Source organism: Podarcis muralis, chromosome 5 (assembly GCF_964188315.1).
Source record: "Podarcis muralis chromosome 5, rPodMur119.hap1.1, whole genome shotgun sequence".
NCBI lineage: Eukaryota > Metazoa > Chordata > Lepidosauria > Squamata > Lacertidae > Podarcis > Podarcis muralis.
The window spans coordinates 90,829,136-90,851,019 of NC_135659.1; the positions used below are offsets into that span (position 1 = coordinate 90,829,136).

At 45.7% G+C, this 21,884-nt stretch overlaps 1 protein-coding gene across 8 annotated transcripts in view; it reads left to right on the top strand.

Annotated features, from left to right (window-relative positions):
• CDH4 (cadherin 4) overlaps positions 1 to 21,884 on the top strand; it is an 831,041-nt gene that overhangs the window by 678,862 nt on the left and 130,295 nt on the right. For all 8 annotated transcript variants that reach the window (XM_028735371.2, XM_077929337.1, XM_077929338.1 and 5 more), the window contains one exon: positions 735 to 907. In XM_028735371.2, coding sequence (XP_028591204.2) covers positions 735 to 907 — 173 coding nt within the window. The remainder of the gene's footprint in view (positions 1 to 734; positions 908 to 21,884) is intronic.

A 21,884-nucleotide genomic window follows, 5' to 3' on the forward strand; every position in this document is an offset into this window, starting at 1 on the left:
CCCTGGAAGGGGATTACTTTCATGAGCAATAACAATGGCAGAGTTTTCTCTGTGTGTCCTCTTGTCTTTTTTGGTAAAGCCCAGGACCCAAATTTTATAGCCCTCTAGCAGCTACAGTGCCTCATTTACCAGAAGTAATGCACCGCATTTTTCGCTCTATAAGACGCACCAGACCATAAGACGCACCTAGTTTTTGGAGGAGGAAAACAAGAAAAAAAATATTCTGAATCCCAGAAGCCAGAACAGCAAGAGGAATTGCTGCGCAGCGAAAGCAGCAATCCCTCTTGCTGTTCTGGCTTCTGGGATAGCTATGCAGCCTGCATTCGCTCCATAAGACACACACACATTTCCCCTTACTTTTTAGGTGGGAAAAAGTGAGTCTTATAGAGCAAAAAATACGGTATTTAGTGTTAACTCCAGAAGTGTATACTTGATTCTGACCAAACTAAGCCTCCTGATGTATATTGTACTTCAAAGACCAAGATGGCAATTTGCAATTCAATATCCTCCCATGTGATTTAAGGTTAAACATTCGTGTGTTGGCTAGCAGAGAACAACAACAGTTAACCAAAAGTTAACATCAATTAATCAACCAATCAAGATGTTTAGAGAGCTCTTCCTGATCTTCTTTAGCTTCTACGGAATCTTCCAGTTAAACCCTTTCATCAACACACACAGGCATACTCCATTTCAGATGATGATTGATTCTGTTGTCATTTCCACCTTGTGTGAAGGAACCTACGTGATGACAGTGACGGCCAACGATGCAGACGACGTCACTACAGCCAACGGGATGGTGAGGTACCGGATCGTGACGCAAACCCCACAGAGCCCATCACAGAACATGTTCACCATTAACAGCGAGACTGGAGACATCGTCACGGTGGCTGCTGGGCTTGACAGAGAGGTAAGAGTTCAATGAGAAGCAGAATGAGCATGCATGATGGCTTCTCAACACTTGGGTGGGGGCCTTTGCCTCCATCCCAGTGCAACACCTCCAACGCGTGCCTTGGTACCCAAGTAGCAGCTCCAACAAGCCCAGGCACCTCTTACCCTAACTTAAGTTTATTTAATTTAGGGTAATTTATCTGAACAAAATATTCAGCTGCTAGAATGCATCTGGGAACCCCTGATGTGCCTCTGAGTTGAAGCAGAGGGGACATTTGCAGAGGAGAATCAGTGGGTGGGAGAGGGTCTCTTTGTCGCGTATTCCACGCGGCGTTTTCAGCAAAGCATTAAGAGTTCCAGGTTTTTCAGTGCAGTCCTTTTTAATGTGAGCTATACACAGGCTATATACAAAAGAAACAGTCCATACAGAGTACTTACAAACGAATACTCTCCACCACAGCACCACCACACTACAGCACAACCACCACACCACTGTTAAACAGGCTTTCCTTTTTAAAACAGGTGATAGCCAATTACACTAATCACACTCCTGCTGAGTCACTCTGACCCAGCAGAGTATTGCATCATCCTGTTGAAGCCTGCAGACTTATCCAGTATCCTGCGAATCCCAACACTCCTCCTTAAGTCAAAGGCTTGAGACCCAATAATTCTCTTAAGTCTTGAAATTTAGGAGCATCCAAACATTTTGTATACAAATCTGCCACATTACATTTTGTGTTACAGTGCTGTACCTTTAACACATTTCTTTCCAAAGCATTTTTCACATTTCCGTATCTTATCGCAATATGTTTACTCTTGCTTTTAAAGTTCTGTTGGTTAGCAAGCTGTTGTGCAGCCATGTTGTCACTTAGCACAGTGATTGGCATTTCTGAAGGTATTCCAAGCTCTTTTGTTAGGCAAGCAAACCATTCTATTTGTGATACACATTCACTTATGGCTGAGTACTCTGCTTCACAGGTACTTGTGGCAACAAATGTTTGTTTCTGGGATTTCCACTGAACCAGGGCATTTCCAATATATATGGCATAGCCAGTGGTAGACTTTCCATTTTCTCTGTCCCCCCAGCTGGCATCAGCGTATGCATACACTTGCTGATCATATCCTGTATCCAGCACCAGTTTGTAATCTTTTGTGCCTTTCAGATACCTTAGGATCCTTTTAAGTGCTACCCAATCTCTCAGAGCCGGGTCTGCACTTCTTTGGCTTAACATATGCACTGCCAATGTTATGTCGGGTCTTGTCCAACAACTTAAATATAACAGAGAACCCAACAGAGAATGAAACGCTGTTGCATTCTCACATTTTTGCCCTTCTGGTTCATTTTTGTACTGGGTAGTTATGGGAGTGTCAACCTCATTTGCCCTCTCCATTCCATATGTCTTCAGTAACTTTTCGATTTTTTCCTTCTGACTCAGAGAGTAGATGCCCTCTTCATTTCTCTGAACCTCTACTCCTAAGTAATTCTGAATCTCTCCCAAATACTTCAGTTTGTATTTGTTACCTAGGCTGTTTATAAACCAAGACACTTGCTTTTGTGCAGTTGTTATTAGACAGATATCATCAACGTACAAAAGTAAATAACAAACACTTCCTTGCACCATTGCTGAATATAAACAGGAATCAGCCAGGCTTTGTTTGAATCCCATCTTTTTCAAAGTTGTGTCTATGCATTCATGCCATAGACGTGCACTTTGGTGTAAACCGTATAGTGCCCTTTGCAGTTTTAACACCATGCTGTCTTTTTCCAGCTCATAACCTGGTATTTGCTGTAAATACACCTCAGCGTCGATAGGAGCATTTAAATATGCTGAGGCAACATCAAAATGATTAACTTTTAACCCTCTCAGACTTGCCATTGCTAAAACTGATTTTACTGTTTCAGCCTTTGCTGTTGGGGCAAACACTTCATCATAATGTATCATTTTCCTTTGTGTAAAGCCCCTTGCAACCAACCTGGCTTTCCTCTGACAACTACCATCAGCCAGTTTTTTCACTTTAAAAACCCACTTACAGCTTATGGGCTTTTTACCTTCAGGCAATTCTGTAGGTACAAAGACATTGTTGTTTAGCAGAGAGTTATACTCTGCCTGCATTGCCTTTAACCACGCCTCTTTCTCTAGAGTAGGTAACTCTTGCACTTCTTCAAAGTTTTCTGGCTCAGTTACACAAACCTGGTTTATGGTGGCTGGGAACCCATAACGGTCTGGAGGTTGACCTTTATTACTTCTTGCAGACCTCCTTGGTTCATCAATCTCACCCCCTGGGCTACCTTCAGGACTGCTTTTGGGGTGGATTGACTCTGTAGATCTACCTCCTCCTGTCCCTGTTGCACTTTCTTCTCTCCCCTGCTTTATGCTAGCAGCTGGAGAAAAATGCTCAACCTTTACCTCCTCCCTTTCAGTTTCTCTGGGAGAGCTGCCAATTCTCAGCTTTGTTTCAACTGCCTTATCAGGTATGCTCGGCAGTAAAACTTTTTCTGGCAGCAGGTTTGCATGTATCTTGGGCCAATTTCTTTGCTCATTAAAGCTGGCTGATCGACTATAACTCAAAAGATTTTTATCATCTTCAAACCTGTAGGCTTTCGTACCACTTTCATACCCAAGAAATAGCAACTGCTGTGCCCTTTTCCCACCTTTTCTTCGGTTTTTTACAGGTATGTCAACCCACGCCTTTGTCCCAAAGATTCTCAAATGTTGCAAACTGGGACTTTTGTTATAGAGAATTTTATAGGGTATGTCATCTAGTACCCTTGACCACAAGCGATTCCCAATATAGTTCGCAGTCTTAATACTCTCAGCCCAGTACTTAATTGGAAGATTTGCATCTGCTAACAATGCTTTCATTTGTGTCTGCAAGACACCTCCCCTACGCTCTGCTACTCCATTCTCCTGAGGCGTCGCCACATTGGTAAGCCTATGTTTAATCCCTTGGGAACGCAACCAGTTTCTTAGGGAGCTTGCCATAAACTCTCCTCCCCTGTCTGTCTGAATAGAGCACACCTTTTCGCCAAGTTGCCTTTCTACCCTTCTTACCCAAAACTTCAAAGTTTGGGCAACATCAGACTTTTGCTTTAATGGATAGACCCAGCCAAATCTAGAATAGTCATCCACTAGGATCAAACAGTACTTGTTGTGGGAGACACTTGGTGGAAAAGGACCAGTTACATCAGCATGAATCAACTCCAGTGGTTTTTTGGTTTCTCTCTGGCTTGCTCTTGCTACTGGGCAAGCCCTGCTTTTAACCTCCTTGCAGATATTGCAGTCTAAGTAATTATCACAACTTTTTATGTTTTTCATCCCCCCACACAACTCCAATGTTTTGTTTAGCACCTTATAGCTAGCATGAGCCAGACGCCTGTGCAGGAGATGAATACACATATCATGGGTTGGGACATTTTGCACATTCGCAACATTAGACTCACACTGCAGCACATACATATTAGTTCTAAGGTTAGCATTTGCCAACACTGCCCCATTTTGCTTTATCTGGCACTGATCTCCCACAAAGTTTACTTCAAAGCCTGCTTTTGCCAAGTCAGGAATGCTCAGGAGATTGTTTTGCAAACTAGGCACACACAACACATTCCTGAATGTGTGTCTCAGCTGTGGGAACACAACCTCCCCCTCACAAACCACATTAGCTTTCTGGCCCGTAGCAAGACTTACATGTTTTTTGTTTGAAGCCCTAGCATCAGTTAGCAGTCCTTTTCTTTTACAAAAGGTTTGAGAAGCTCCACTGTCCAGAACCCACAGCTCTTCATTTTCTTGACCATCTGCAGACACCCAAGCGGTAGACTCTCTCTGCTGCCTCCTGTGCTTCTGCTGTTTTTGTTGTTTTCTTGGGCAGTCCCGCAGCAGATGTCCACTGGACTTGCAGCAAAAACACCTTTTTACTTTGTTGACCACCGGCTGGTCTGCAGCAGCTCCTCCTGGCTGTTTCTCCGGCTCCCGACACCTCTGCTCTTCCCGGCTGTTGTTCCCTCTGGGATGCTCCAACAGCTGGGCTGAGGTCATCTTTCGCTCTGCACGCCTGTCCTCCTCTGCATACAACCGTCCGGTAACGTATTCCAGAGTCAGCTTATCAGTCTCTACCGACTCGAGGGAGTTGACCAGCATATCATAGCTGTCATCAAGGGAACTCAGGACTATAAAGACTTTGTCCTCTTCCCCCACAGGCCTCCCTCTTAAGGCTAGCTCCTGGAAACAGCCTGTTAGGAATTTTAGGTGGTTTACCAGGGAGTCCCCCGGTTTCTTCCGACACCGGTACAGTCTCCTGGTCAGTGTTATCAGTGAGCCAGCTGTCTCTCGCACATGGACAGCCTTGAGCGCATTCCACGCCTCACTTGCCGTCACCTTATCAGCTACGTAGACTAGCTGGCTGTCGTCCACTCCAAGGATGATTGTAGCCAAAGCTTTCTCATCCTTTTCATCCTCCTCAGAGGGCTGCGGTGGATCTTCCACCACCTTCCACAGGCCCTCACGCTTGAGGAAGTGTTGCATGCGGACCGACCAGATGCTGTAGTTCGTGGCCGTCAGCTTCTCCAGCAACATGCCAGTTCTGGACTGCTCCATCCCTGCAGCTCACCTCCAGCACCCACGGCTAGATAACTGCCACCTGTACTCTTGCGCAGCGGAAGCGTGCTGGGCCCATAACCCTGTCGCGTATTCCACGCGGCGTTTTCAGCAAAGCATTAAGAGTTCCAGGTTTTTCAGTGCAGTCCTTTTTAATGTGAGCTATACACAGGCTATATACAAAAGAAACAGTCCATACAGAGTACTTACAAACGAATACTCTCCACCACAGCACCACCACACTACAGCACAACCACCACACCACTGTTAAACAGGCTTTCCTTTTTAAAACAGGTGATAGCCAATTACACTAATCACACTCCTGCTGAGTCACTCTGACCCAGCAGAGTATTGCATCATCCTGTTGAAGCCTGCAGACTTATCCAGTATCCTGCGAATCCCAACACTCTTAACCCTTTCTCCCATGCACTGCTTTCCCTCCTGCAACTTGCCTCCCAGCCACTTTCCGCTTTTGATATGACAAATGTGTATCCAGAACCCCAGTTCTAATGTAGGTGAGGAAGATATGGATGTGATGCTGGTAGGGGGTGGGTTAAACACATCCTCCCCTGTGCTGCATCTCCACCATACGCATGGACCATTAGATCTCAATCTAAAGTCTTTCTGGGACGCAGGTGGCACTGTGGGTTAAACCACAGAGCCTAGGGCTTCCTGATCAGAAGGTTGGCGGTTCGAATCCCCGCGATGGGGTGAGCTCCCGTTTTCAGTCCCTGCTCCTGCCAACCTAGCAGTTCGAAAGCACGTCAAAGTGCAAGTAGATAAATGGGTACCGCTTTGGCAGGAAGGTAAACGGCGTTTCCATGTGCTGCTCTGGTTCGCCAGAAGCGTCTTAGTCATGCTGGCAACATGACCTGGAAGCTGTACGCTGGCTTCCTCAGCCAGTAAAGCGAGATGAGCGCCGCAACCCTAGAGTCATCCGCGACTGGACCTAATGGTCAGGGGTCCCAAAGTCTTTCTCCGAGTCCCTCCTTTGGGAGAGCTTCAGAGGCTGATGACAGATTCAAAGGCCTTTTCAGTTGCAGCTTCAGATTTATGGGATGTTCTCCCCAGTGAGTTCTGCCAGGCACCTTCCCTGACACATTTTCTGTGCCAGGTGAAAACGTACCTTTCCTCCAGGCTTTTGATCGACTATGATGGTGTTGTTTGCTATAAATGTGCTGCCAAACCTTTATGATGTTGTTGCTTGAGGGAAGCAGGGTTGCTTTGTGTATTTTCATATGAATCGCATGTGTTTTTGCATAAATAGGTTTATATAGTATGATTCTTTTATTATAATTTATATCCTGCCCTCAATCAAAAAGATCTCAGGGCGGTTCACAGAATAAGGGTGGTTCGCAGAGTAATATCTTTTTAGTTGTGCTTATGTTTTTAAAGGGGTTGTGAGTCACAGCTAGTGACTAGCAAGTTTCGTAAATAGTGAAGATGACAAAATAATGGTGTTGATGATGGTGACGAAACCCCCCCCCCTCTTTTGCAGCATAGAGCTATAGCTCCCAGACGTGTAGTGACTGTGCCAAACATGCTTTTCCTGCTTGAAAGTGAAGGGTCAGAGAGATCGGGAGGAGACTCTGCCTCTTCTGGCACTGACTGCAGTAACTTTCAGAGTCCTGCCTCCTTCTTTGAAAGCCATGGATCTAAAGTGCCAAAATCTAATGTGCAGGGAGAGGCCAGTTGTAATGCACCCCCACCCCTTTCTTCCCATCCTTGCAAGCTGCCTCAAAGCCTCCAAGTTCCCAAGGAGAGGCAGCTGCCCAAACTCTTGCTCTCCCACCCTCCCTGCTTCTTCCTTTCTCCGCTCCCGCCCTCCCCGCACCAGCGTTTCTGTCTCTTTCTTTCAAACACCCCGGGCTGCCTTTTTCTGCTCAGAGGCTGCATAAAGGCTTTAAGGATTCTGGGCTGCTTTGACACATCCCCGCCAAGCCTCAGAGCGGAAATCCTTGAACGCCGCCTCTGAGCAGAAGGAAGGTGGCCACTGGTGAATTCAGAGAACTTGAGGGAAACATTGACAGCCAGTCAGCAGCCAGCAGTGGGGGACCTGATGGGCCGTCAAAAAGATTTGGAAAGAGAAAACAGGAGGGGTGCCAGGTGGAGCTGGCATGGAGCTCTCTGGCTCGCCTGAAGCAGACTTGTCAGCTACAACTGACCCTTAGGCAGCAGAATCGGCTCGCGTTGGGTAAGTCAGTTGGGTAGGTGGAGAATGTTAAAGAGGCTGCGAGTGTCAGCGACTGAACAGAGCCTGAGAAAATTGCTTCCATTGGCTTCATCCCCAGACAGGGCAATTTAACAAAGAAGGTCGTAGCTCAGTGGAAGACCTGCTTTGCAAACAGAAGGTCCCTGGTACAATCCTGGGCATCTCCAGGTTAGGGCTGCAAGGGACCCCTGCCTGAACTCCTGGAAAGCTGCTGCCAGTCCGTGTAGACAGAGCTGAGCCAGATAGACCCATGATTTGGCCTGACCAAGTACAAGGCAGCTTCCTATGGTAGTAGGAGGCTTACTGTCACTACTTGGAACAGCAGCCAAAGAAAAGCTGAAGGTGTTGCTCTTCGTTTAGCAAGGCTTGGGGACAACATTTGCCTTCCTGTTTTTCCAGCAGAACATTATTCTGGGCAATGGCTTTGAACAGATTGATTAATTGCAGGTTAGAAGCTGCAGAATCTGTTACATATTCTCCATTTCCCCAAGAGGTGAGAGCTCCCAGTGGACAGCATGGCTGTTTCCTTTGCACAAGAAAGGAAAAAGACACCTATATGTGCACAGGCACCTATACGTACAGTGGTACCTCGGGTTACATACGCTTCAGGTTACAGACTCTGCTACCCAGAAATAGTACCTCGGGTTAAGAACTTTGCTTCAGGATGAGAACAGAAATTGTGCTCCAGCGGCGCAACAGTAGCACGAGGCCCCATTAGCTAAAGTGGTACCTCAGGTTAAGAACAGTTTCAGGTTAAGAATGGACCTCCGGAATGAATTAAGTACTTAACCCGAGGTACCACTGTACACAGGAGCATTTCACCACCACTTATGGTCTCCCCAATATGGTTCATTCATCACCTGGGACCCTTCTCTGATTGCTTGGGCCTCAGGGGGCAAAGCTGGTGTCAACTTGGGGCAGGATGTTTTCTGTTGTGGCATCGACCTTCTGGAATGCCTTGCTACTCGAGATCCATCAGGCCCCAGATGGTTGAAGAAGACCTCATTCTGTGTTATCTTTGTGCTGATGTAATTTGTTGAACACGTTGGGCATTGTTAGCTTACTAATTTGAAGTTATATCTGTGAGTTGGGCATTATCTTTTCTTCATTCTGCTTTTGCTACTGGCTGGAGATATAGTCACTTTGCTTTGGAGAAATAGGTGGGATAGAATTTTTATGTGTAAATAAGGAATGAATGATGTTACAGCCTAATACAGTGGTCTGCATTATCTGCTTTAACTGGAGATTCCAGAAATTGAATCTGAGACCTTCTGCAAGCAAAGCATCTGTTCAGCCATTGATCAATAGGCATGCTTACATGGTAGAGCAGGAGTTGGCAAACTTTTTCAGCAGGGAGCTGGTCCACTGCCCCTCAGAACTTGTGGGGGGCCGGACCATATTTTTTTGGGGGGAATGAACAAATTCCTATGCCCCACAAATAACCCAGAGATGCATTTTAAATAACACATTCTACTCATGTAAAAACATGCTGATTCCCGGACCGTCCGCAGGCCAGATTTAGAAGGCGATTGGGCTGGATCCAGCTCCCATGCCTTAGTTTGCCTACCCATGTGGTAGAGCCTCAGAGAGCAATGTGATCAGTACACCGCCAGTACTAGCTAACTCTAGCTAGAAGCTTTCTCTCTTCCAACCTCCTTGCCTTTTTAAAAAAACTCTCTGCTCTTCATTACCTCCTATCTCTCTTTCCCAAATGGAAACACGAACCCATTCTCCCTTCCTTCAGATGGAGAAATGCCACCTTCTTTAAACCCTGATGGGTATCCCATTCAAACTCACAGAGAGATCCCCAGCTGTCAAGAGGCCATCTTGCAGCAATTACCTCCCATTGATGAAACATCACTAGAGCATCCTTTACTATAAACGGTCTGCCTATCAATAGCGGGACAGGGGCTAGGGGCTCATGGCTGAACCAGCATTCAGTTTCAAATACTGCCATGCCGTTTGCAAAACTGAATAAAGTCAGGCCCATACCATGGTTGAAAAAAACACTTTAACCCCTTGAAATATTACCTTTGTCTTCAATAAGTAAAGATAGAAAAAGCCACCCAAACTGCAGAAGAAGGAGGGAAGCATCGTATGAATTACTGATGGATTTACAGCTATATTACCTGGCTCCCATTAATGAGGCTATAGATATGGTGACAGAGCCATGTGTCCATTCACTCATTATGACTGCGCTTAATTGAATGGATCCCCAAAGAAGATAGTGATAATTGGACTATAGTTCTTAAAAAATATATTAAAGGGAGCTGGTTTCGCAGCAGCCTGCTTTAAGCTCCGTCCTCGCATGACAGCGTAAAATGCCATAGCTGGACAAAAGGTTGTCATTTCCATTGAGCTAATGAAGGGATTGTTAGGCAAGTAGGTAGTTTGTAGTTCAGGATGTTCAGATGATATTTCATCAATGGGAGATTCAAAGGTGCATTGAAATAAACATGTGAGTGTAAAAGAAAAAAATTAAGAGGTTGAAAGCAAATGTTGCTGCTGAAACATGTAAAGGGCAAAGGAGAAGAAAGTAGTTTGTTAAGGAATGTTTCAAGATTAAAGAGGAAATGTCAGGCACCGGCAAGCAATATATGGATTAGCAAGAAAAATGCACAGCCAGGAGAAAGAGGGACAGAGGAGTGTTATTAGACATTTTGGTGGAAGGGAATTTTTAGAGCTGTTGCAGAAGGCATACAGAAATATACTAGGAGTGTGCAGATGCCCTGAGATTTGCACCATATTTGTGTCTGTGCATTTTTAAAACATTCCAGTCTGCTTCTGAGTCACACTGTGCTTTCTGCACTTCTATCTGTGTTTGGGGTTCCAAGTTGCTTGTATAAAATGAGGCAAATCTATTTATTTTTTTAAAAAAATCTTTTTGGCCAAAGCGGATAAAATCTGCAGGCACAGGAGCTCTTCCAGAGGGAATTAAGGTTGCCAAATTATATACAAGGGGGTCAAAGGGACTTTTTGTATGTGATGTAAAAAATGATTCTCTTTCTTCCATAATCTCTTGTGGGTGAGGGGAGCTGAAGTATGTAGCTTTCTGACTTAAAAATAATCAAGATGTGGCCAAGTGGTTTTTATTCTTATTGTTGTTATTGTTTAAGTTTACAACTTCATATCGGCCCCTTTTCTCCCTGGTAATTGGGTTGTAGCCACAGTATTCTTTAAAAACAAACAAACCCAGACCCTCCACTGCTGTGCTTTAACAGGCAAACAAAACACATTTCAAAGCTCCACATGCAACATTTCCAACAGCTTTCCTTCTTGCCAAGCCCATGGACCTCAATTAAAAAAGAGATATATATACAATAGCATTGTAGTGGCTGGCTCCACCCTGACTTCCACCCATTGAAATTCAAGCTATTCATTTAAATACTTGTTTAAACATAGGGAGCCTTTTCTTTGGAGTGAAACTAAGCTACCTCTCTCTCATGTGGAGATACACCCTGTCTATAAAGGTAGGGTTTCTGATCACACTAACATAAGCAAAGGCTGCTGGATTGAGCATCCTGTTCTCACAGTGACTGACCAGATTCCCATGGGAATCTGTATGCTGCTGGAAGGACTGTATATTACAACTGTATGTATCCTATGACAGCATCTTAAAAAGCAGAGACATCACCTTGCCGACAAAGGTCCGTATAGTTAAAGCTATGGTTTTCCCAGTAGTGATGTATGGAAGTGAGAGCTGGACCATAAAGAAGGCTGATTGCTGAAGAATTGATGCTTTTGAATTATGGTACTGGGGGAGACTCTTGAGAGTCCCATGGACTGCAAGAAGATCAAACCTCTCCAGGAAATCGGCCCTGAGTGCTCACTGGAAGGACAGATCCTGAAGCTGAGGCTCCAATACTTTGGCCACTCCATGAGAAGAGAAGACTCCCTGGAAAAAACTCTGATGTTGGGAAAGATGGAGGGCACAAGGAGAAGGGGAAGACAGAGAATGAGATGGCTGGATAGGGTTCTCGAAGCTACCAGCATGAGTTTGACCAAACTGCGGGAGGCAGTGGAAGACAGGAGTGCCTGGTGTGCTCTGGTCCATGGGGTCATGAAGAGTCAGACACTACTAAAAGACTAAACAACAGCAACATGTATCCTATGAGCCGTGGAACTGCATTATACTGTCAGTAAAGGACATGACCCTACCCAAACTGTGTGGTGTTTTTCTGTTCTATCGGCACCTTCTGCTAGCATGTCGAATGGGCACTCTGCACATGCCCCAACACTGTAATTCTATTGGGGGGTAAACTACCATTCCCAGGATTATTTGGAGAAACTCATGTGCTTCAAACATACTTCAAATGTACATGCTTGCATACACAGCCTTGGCATTATCGCACCATCATGTCCTCCTGTTTCAATGCTTCACAATCCAGCAAAGAAAAAGTTATCTTAAAAAGAAGCTGTGCAGAATAAACCACAGATGGTGTCATCCCACCTAGGGTTGTAAAGGCAGCACAGCTTGCTTGGGCGAGATTATTCTTCACGCCACTGATACTGACAAACAAAGGGATCTGTATGGGCTTTCTTTGTAGGGATTATATGGCTTCCAGGAATGACACATGTTAAATTGGTGCACCTGAGCCATGAAACAACTGCAGGGAAGAGAAGCTTCTCAGCTGACTCCCTGAAACAGATGATATCCTTGGTCTTCTTTGTCATGCTATCCTGCATCTTATGGAGTAAGGAGATATTTCAGATTACTTCATGACAGGAGGAAGGCTGTGAGCTGGGGATGTGGTACAGGACTTGCAGCACAGAGAGCAGACGAAGGAGGATGGACATCTCATGGTCATCTGTGCTTTGATGGGGTGGTAGAGCACCTGCTCCACATGCAGAAGGTCCCAGGCTCAACTCCCTCCATCTCCAACTAGAGCTGGCAGAGATCCCTGATTGAAACACTTGGAGAACATCTACCAGTCAGTTCAGATCATGGACCAATTTTCTGACTTGGTATAGGACTCACAACACAGCACAACACATGCCTTGTGTGTTGAGATAGACCATCTTTCATTGGCAAACTATCACCAAATTACTATTAACTGAATGACTAAAGATAAAGGGACCCCTGACCATTAGGTCCAGTTGTGAACGACTCTGGGGTTGCGGCGCTCATCTTGCTTTACTGGCTAAGGGAGCTGGTGTACAGCTTCCGGGTCATGTGACCAGCATGACTAAGCCACTTCTGGCAAACCAGAACAGCACACAGAAACACCTTCCCACCGCAGCAGTACCTGTTTATCTACTTGCATTTTGACATGCTTTTAAACTGCTAGGTTGGCAGGAGCAGGGACCGAGCAACGGGAGCTCACACCGTCGCGGGGATTCAAACCACCGGCCTTCTGATCAGCAAGCCCTAGGCTATGTGGTTTAGACGACAGCGCCACCCATGTCCCCAACTGAATGACTACCTGTTATTAATTGATTGGGGAAACACCCGATGAGTTTCTTGTGGCACCACTTTAATTGTATCTGAGAGTCAGAATGTCTTTGGTGGCACTGAAGAGGACCACAGTCATCACCCAAGGTCAAAGGCTGGAGATGGGTGGAAAGCCCAATGGTAGAGAACATGCTTTACATGCACAAGGTCCCACATTCAATCCCTGGAATTACCAGGTAGGGCTGTGGATTTCCCCGTCTGAAACCCTATAGACCCGCTGCCAGTGAATGTGATCAATACTGACCTAGATGAGCCTATGGTCATAGAATCATAGAATTGTAGAGTTGAAAGGGACCCTGAGGATCATCTAGCCCTGCAATGCAGAAAGATGCAGCTGTCCCATATAGGGATTGAACCTTCAGCCTTGGCATTATCAGCACCACACTCTAACCAACTGAGCTATCCATCTGATTCAATATCAAGCCATCTCCCTGGGTTCCTAACTAGGGATGGGCCAATTGGTCAGTTTTGATTTCTCTCAGGTTCTCATTTTTTTCAATCTTAAACTTAAACTTAAACACTCTTCAGTTCTTCACTTTGGTTTGAGGTTTTTTAAATAAATAAAAAGTACTCCTGAAAATTCATCAGTGCAATTCATAAGTGCAATTTTCTCCTGATATACACATTTTTGCCACGCAATTGTCCCTAATGTATTTTGTATATCATTCTCAATAATATATGCATTTTTCTACACATTATTTGGCTGGAGAATTCCATTTGGAAATTTGGAGAAGTGTGAATTTCAAAGGATGGCTGCATTTCGGTTTTCAACTTGTTTTGGAAAGTCTGAATGTTGTCTTTAAATGCGAACTGAATTGAATTTCTGCCCCATCCATAGTTCCTACCAACAGCTGAGATACTGATAGCATTTCCCAGCATTCTTGGATACAACTTCACTGATCTCTCTTGCGGCTGGGTATATTTCTCTGCAGCCTTGTAAAGCTTCATCCGGTCTACAGCAAAGGCGATCCAGCCCTCTGGAGAGCTTGAACTAAATATTTTATAAAAGAGGACTTTGAGCGCATAAAAAGTGGAGGGAGGGAGGACACAGAGAGAGGGGAAAGCAGAGAAAGCAACTGCATTTCCATGCGTATTGCTGGCATGGCAATAAATGTTGAGACTTCTCAAATGCCACCAGGACTTATTTGAGATAATAAGTATTTCAGCTCTGTGTCGCTTGTAGCAGGAATGGCACTCACTTTCCCCCAATCTTCTTTAAACACATAGTCTTTACTAGCACATTCATCTCCTCTTAAAAACCAAAGAGTCAGAGGCTTTTGAATCTCTTCATATGGAATTTCCCTAGTAAAATTCTTCCAAAAATTACTGGAGCAGGGTCGCGCATAGCGCTTTTAAAAAATGCATGAACCCCCAGCTCTGTGATTACCGCTGCTTGGCTCTCAGAAACTGCAGCACTCTGAGATTGGGTTTCTCCACCAAGTGAAAGATAAAAGGGAGAGCTTTCTGGTCGAAGAGTTAGTGGCTTGTTTGGTTATGAATGTGGTGGGGGTGGGGGAACTGAAGATTTCTTCATCATATTTCCTTTTCCCGCATACACTGGTGGAAGGAACCAATAATGCTAGATCAAAGTTTTGTACAAAATCAGATAATCTATTTCATTGTAGGGGTTTGGACATGCTCACTCATTCTAGCTTTTATTATTAACAAAATCCCAACGTTCTAGCAAGACGGGTTGGGTATAATATTCCTCGTGCTGTTTAATGGAGAGCATTTCCAGGGCATCTTACAAATCCTGACAATAATATGGGCTCATTTTGGAGGAAAGGTGGGGATTAAATTTAAGAAAAGAAAATAAATGATAATGAATAGTAATATTTAAAAATATGAAAACAAGCCAGGATGATGTTCCGTGGGGAGTTAGATGACTTTGCATCATAGCAAGTCTTATCTCACACTTTCCCATCGCTTTCCATATTGCAAATAGTCAAGTCTTTGGGGAAAACAGGTTTACTGTGCAAATCAACTTTAATTGTGCAACCAGAATTTGACAGTATACGAGTGAATCCCACCTCCAAATAGTGGCAGTCCAAATGTGGCAAAGCCAGAATAAATAGCATCATAAAAACCACAAAGCATCAGAACAGTTCCCACTGCAGATTAAAAGCTTGGAAGAATAAATAGGACCCCACCTGGAGCCAAAAGGACATAAATGAGAGTGCCAGGCAAGACTCCATGACAAAGACATCCTATAGGTTGTGTGCCATAACTAAAGAGTCCTCTCCCTGGTCACCACCTGTCTCACTTTAGACAATGGAGGCAGATAGAGGATGCTCAAACTGTAAAGTGATGGAGATCTTGTGACCCTCCATATCTTGTGGGACTCCAACTTGTACCAGCCCCAGCCATCAGGGATGATAGGAGTTGTAGTCCAACAACATTTGGAGGCGATCAAGTTCCCCAACCCTGGAGTATGGGAGCAGGTAATCCTCTAAGTACACCAGGTCTCAGACTTTGGACTTGGGGCTCTTGATTCACTGCAGTGCAGTTGATCATTCCAACTAGGCATTTTGCTCATGGGATTCACCATCCCTTGACCCTGGCCCTGCAGTTGATCTCTACTAGAGATTCCCTCTGCAACAAGTGAATTCCTTCCATGGCCATTTTATGCTTTCTTTAAGCTGGGAAGAGAAGGATGAAACACTGACTTGGGAGTATCAGACGAAGGTGGCAGTAACACTTGTGAATGCAAGTTGCTAGAAACCACAGAAGGCAAGAGTGCTCTTCTGCTTGGATCCTATGAGTTTCCCAAAGGCATCTGGTTGGCCACTGTGAGAACCAGATATTGGCCTAGATGGACCATTGACCTGATACAGCAGGCCTCTTCTTATGTTCATCTATTTTGCTGGTGGTTATTTTTGGCTGTTGCCGTTTTCTCATCAGTTTCCTCTCCTTCTGGTTTTTTGCCCGTCTAAAGATTTACCCTCATCTTCGAGCAGGCATGTTGCACCATCTGCTGCAGAATTTCTCCAGAAAGACCTTGATGTGCAACCAAGTTACATATCTGTGACTTCCCACAGTGTGCAGGTTGTCTCTTGTCAAATGAGAACAAATGGCTATAAGGAAAATGACACCTTTGTTGCAAGGCGGCCTTGCGTTTATTTTTATTTCGGGTTTTATTATTTCCATCCTTGGTTGTGGGGTTGTGGGAGGGAAGAGAGAGAGAGAGAAATCGTGAAGAAGCAAGAGAGAAGGGACAAAGATGCTCTGCTCTTACACGCTTGTCCCATGAAGTAAGGGAAATGATCGTTGGGTTTCAGCTGTAGGAAGCCATTAAAGATGTTCCAGTGGAAAAATGAACAATTCAGGGACCACAAGAGCTTGTGTTCCATCTCCCCACAAAAAATAGGTCCTGATCCAAGAGGAGATATGAATTGACCCTTTCCTCTCATTTTCGCCAGTTGTTCCACATGGCTTATTTGCTGCTTCTTTGTCCTGCCCCCTTCCAGGAGATTTGTGAAGTTGAACATTCATTGCATGTAATGAACTGCAAACCTCTATGAACAGCATTCATTTCTATGGCATTATTGCTGCTAGCTCTTAACTCTGTGGGCCTGTGCAATAAAAACATAAATACAAAGGTTTTATATGTTAATAAGCTTGGGTATCATTACTAAAATAATCAAACGGTTGAAATTATTCTACTAGGAAATTGTCCCTATTTCTGCAGCAACATTTCCTGTCAAAGGAAACAGCTGATTAGTGCTAAACCGAATTTAGCCAGCCATAGATTTAAACTGTTGGCTGGGAGCTGGTGTTAGTACGAGAAGTGTATAAAATAATCTCACCTCGCTCCATTTTGATTTTGTCATTATGTGCAACCATGACCTTTAATAGCACATTAGTGTCGTGTATAATGTCACTCATTAGCAAGAGGAGTTTCTTTGTGTAACCCAAGCTAATACTCTTAGAAATGTGCTCTGCACCTTCTGGTGAATTAATTGTCGTAATGCAAGGACGTGAGGGGTTTGTGGAGGGAGGAGAAAGAAGCAGCTTTAAAAGTACAAGCACGCACACACACACACACACACACACAAAATATTTAGTCTTGCACAATGGCATCCACCACACTTCTGATGGATCAGGGTCGAGTCCATGTCATGGTGGTGGGGATTGCATGGGCTTTGCCCCCGCTGCACTCAGAATCTGGATCACATTTTGCACATAGGAACTCAGGAATGCATTATACTGAGTCATATCATTTAGCCCAGTATTGTCAACACTCACTAGCAGCGGGTCTCCAGCATTTTAGACGTTGGACATTCCCAGTTGTATGTGGAGGAACCAGGGATTGAATCCAGAACCTTCTTCAGCCTGCAAAGCAGACATTCTATCTCTGAGCAATGGCCTTTCCCACTAGGCAAGAAGCTTCCAGTCAGCAGGCACAGGAGCCCAAACCCATCCCAATTTAAGCAAAGGCTTGAAACCTCATCTGCCTCCCAGGTCCTTTTCTGGATCGGACCTCCTTGAACCTGCATTTTAATGTTTGCATTTATAGGTATTTGTAAATGAATGGATTCATGGTATCCAACACAGTGGAGTCCCTGTGTTGCTGGACTCCAGCTCCCATCAGCACCAGCAGGGCTGCCTTAAACATTTGCAGTGCCGGGGTGCAAAGATCCACCTGGTGCCCCCCCCGGTTGTCCAGTCCCAGGCGCGCAGGAGGGCAGAGCCTGCTGGCCACCTCGGTGTCTTGCTGGCTCAGTTGCCCCCAAACTCATAGCACAGAGCCACCCACAGCAGAAGAGCCCGTCGCGGCACTCCACCTGATGGACGGGCTCTTCCCCGGATTCAACTCTTGGGCCCTGGACTCTCGGCCTGGCACCCCTGAGAGCCTGGCACTTGGGTGCCCAGCATCCCTGAGCACCAGGCAGCATAGCCAATAGGCAGAAATTGTGAGAATTGCAGTCCCTAATGTCTAGCTAGAGCAGAGGCACCGCCGTGGGCTGAAAGTTGGGGGCCCGGCAGCATTTTGCACAAATGATGTCACACGCCCAATGTGCACCCGTGGCATCACGTGTGCAGCACACAGCACATGCATGTCATCAGGAGGAGGCACATCATCACGAGGAGGCCTTGCCCAGTGCCATGTAGCATCAATGGCTGCAGCGCCTCTTCTCATGCTCAGAAGGAGCCTGCCTTTGATGCCGCACTGCACTCAGCTCAGCTGTTCAGCCCCCTCCGTCCCTTAATATTGGGATGGGGGGGGCCCCTGCTGCCAGGGACTGGGCACAGTAGGAATGGTGGAGACCGCCTCCCCATCCTGACCCTACAGGGATTTGAGGGAGGTCACAGCTCAGAGTCCGATGAGGAGGAAAGTTGGGAAATCATGGGAGGGCCAGAACAACAGGTGGCTGACAAGTTTTCACTAGAAAGCATTCCAGACCCACCATCTCCCAGAACCCGGCGAGCCTTAAAAGTAGGCGAGCAAAGAGCTCGAAGACAGAGGGCACTTAGCGGCACCCGTAGAGTAGGTGATGATGACGACAAATGATTAAGTGGGAGAGATGGGGGTGGAGATTCACTCGAGACAATTCTATTATCCAAGAGGCTGGGTCCTGTGGCCTCTCTCTGCAAAGTTTGAAATAAAGAAGGACTGTAAGAAACTTTTCCTTGTCTTTATACTTTCCTGGGCAACCAGCCGGGAGCTGCTGACAGCATCCTGACACCTGCTGGGGAATCTTGAGGGGGCTGGTGACACCTTCTCCCCCTAGAGTTGGTCTACAGTGGTACCTCAGGTTACAGACACTTCAGGTTACATATGCTTCAGGTTACAGACTCCGCTAACCAAGAAATAGTGCTTCAGGTTAAAAACTTTGCTTCAGGATAAGAACAGAAATCGGGCTCCAGCGGCGCAGCGGCAGCAGGAGGCCCCATTTGCTAAAGTGGTGCTTCAGGTTAAGAACAGTTTCAGGTTAAGAATGGACCTCCAGAACTAATTAAGTACTTAACCTGAGGTACCACTGTACATTGGCTGTTTTAAATTGCCCTATGTAAACCACTCAAAGGTCATCTGCCGAGTAAGCTGCATGTAAATTTTGTTAAACAAGTAATCAATCAATCAATTTACTTTTTTAAAAAGCCATTCACACAATTGCTAATTGTATTAATGGAGTCATGTCTAGTTTTCCCTAACAGGAGGGCCTCATTAGAAGACCTAAATGAGGAGAAAAGTTCTTAAGGGTTTCCATGCATAGGTATGTGGCAAGAGTTGTTCCTGTGTACCAGACGCAGGCTGCATTCCCGCAGCTGTTCAGTCCGTTTTCCCAATGCTTTCCTAACTGTTAATTTCCGCATCATGTTTGAGCTTTTGCACAACATAAAAGCCACTTCCGGGAAAATAGCAAGTTTAGTGCTCATTTCCATGTTCTTTGCTTCCGGGGGGGAAATCCATTTGCAAATAACATGGAAATGAGCGCTAAACTTGCACTGCATTCCAGTGTATTTCTGGAACTGGCTTTTAAGTTGTGTGGAAGCTCAGATATAATGCTGAAATTAAGAGTTAGGGAAACGCTAGGAGAACGGAATCAACTGATGTATGAATGCAGACACAGCCTCTATATTTTGCTCACTATGCCTGCTGAATCACAGGCCCTGTTTTTGCCTTGGGAAGAATGGGGGATGCCGTATTAATATTTAGCGAGGGTGAGTTGCTAGCAACACTCTTCAAGGTTTAGCTCTCTCCTCAGGATTCCTAGAAATGAAAGCAGATACATTTATTTGTTGGCTTGAAATATTTCTACCCAACTTCTCTTGCTCAAAGTGCCTCACAGTGAGCATTAAAAGCACCTCACCTCCATCACAGATGTTATTGTATGTTGGGGTGGAGAACCTTTTGCAACCCAAAAGGCCACATTCCCTTTGGGATGCAACATGCTAACAGTGGGCATGGAGAGAGGCAATTGTGGGTGGAGCAACTGATGTGAAATCTGCCTTTGTAAGGTAGGCCATTTCTGAATGCATCCACACATCTCTTATCTTCCTGTTAAGTTGTGGGTGAACATTATCAGACGACACAGCGATTCTTCAAACAGCTCTTGTTTATTCACAGGCCAGGACAGAACTGAACTGAAGGGTTCAGTCAGCCTGCTTATATAGAGCTCCAGTACAATGTAACTGCAACAATTTTCTGAAACTATCCAATCACTGAACGTCACTTTCGATCCCTTATTTGCATAACTATCTACAGTATCCCCCTGCTGGCCCAGGCTGAGAACTTCAGTACATAACACTTCCATCCAAGCAAGGAAGAATTATCAGAGTTCAGTGCTGCATTCCAGCCAGGGAAGACCTCTCAAGGGGGATGTGAAGTGAGGAGTGTAGCTAGGGAGATGATGAGACCTAGGAAAAAATCACAGTGGCCAGATAGAGATGCCTGGAGGGCTTCCAATCACTTGCATCTGTGTTCTCATGTTAAGGCAGAATGAACTGCACAGCCGGTTGGATTTTAATTGTACATTATGTATTGCCTTCATTTTGAATTCCGTATGGGGCCACCATAATATTTTCATTGCTCAGGCCCTCTAAAGGTCTTCATCCGGTTCTGCTGGTTGGCCACTGTGAGAACAGGATGCTGGAGTAGATGGGCCATTGGTCTGATCCAGCAAGCTTTTCTTACCTTCTCATGTGGAAGGGTCAAAACTATGTATATATATCGGATGGCCCCTAGGTCTCTCACTCAGTACATTTGTATCTCAGTAAGTTGCTGTTAGGTATATCCTTTTTCCCATTCACCACCAAGCTTCCAAAGATCCTGAATATGGTTCCTCCTAGAAGCAGCTCACCAGATGGGTTGGATAAGCTAGATTCCTGGCAGTTTGGTTACTGCTGCTTCCCAGGAGGGAGAGTGGGGGGCAGCGAGGGTGGCATGGTGCAAATGCACTGGCAGAACCAATCTGACCAACTTGAAAGGCTGCTTGCACCATGCTGACCTCCCTACTGCCTCACCTTCTCTCTCATGGGCTGGCCAAGTCAGGACAATCCAGATAGATGGGTTGTTGGGTATGTGGAGGAGAGCTCCAGCAGGTTGAGGAGGTCTCTGCCAGACTTGGGGGAGTCTGATAATAAGGATCCTGCTTCCAAGTGTATGGGATCCTCTCAACCTGCTCCCTCGAATCACCAGTCCCAAGCCCTGCCTCCCTCTCCAAGCCCTGCTACTCTCTCCACAGCCTTCAGAGCCTATCTGTGACACTTCCACAGTGCCTCTCATGCCACCTTGGAGTTGTCGGATGCTGGGCACTGGCACCAGGTATAGAGCTCCAGCCCCCTCAATATTTTGAATCAGGGGGCCCAGGGCCCCCTCCAATATTAAGGGGGTCGACATCCCCCGCCCCTGCCGAGTGCCCTCCAGGTGCCCCAGCCCCCACCCAGGAGCCGTGGGAGCCCAGTGTTGTATTCTACCTCCTCCCCCCCCATGCCCGATGCTCTGCTTTCACCTCCCCATAGAATGTCCCACTGGGCAGGACACGTCACGTGAAATCACATGATGTGCCTCACCAATGAGGGAGGCAAGTTGGTGCCCCTGATGCTGCATATATCCCTGCCTCTCCAGAGGGGGCAGAGGCGCACACACACACACCCATCACCTAGCTGCCAAATCCACCAAAGAAGGCATGGGGAATTATTTATTTATTTATTTATTTATTTATTTATTTATTTATACATACCCCGCCCATCTGGTCGGGTTTCCCAACACAATATTAAAATACAGTAATGCATCAAA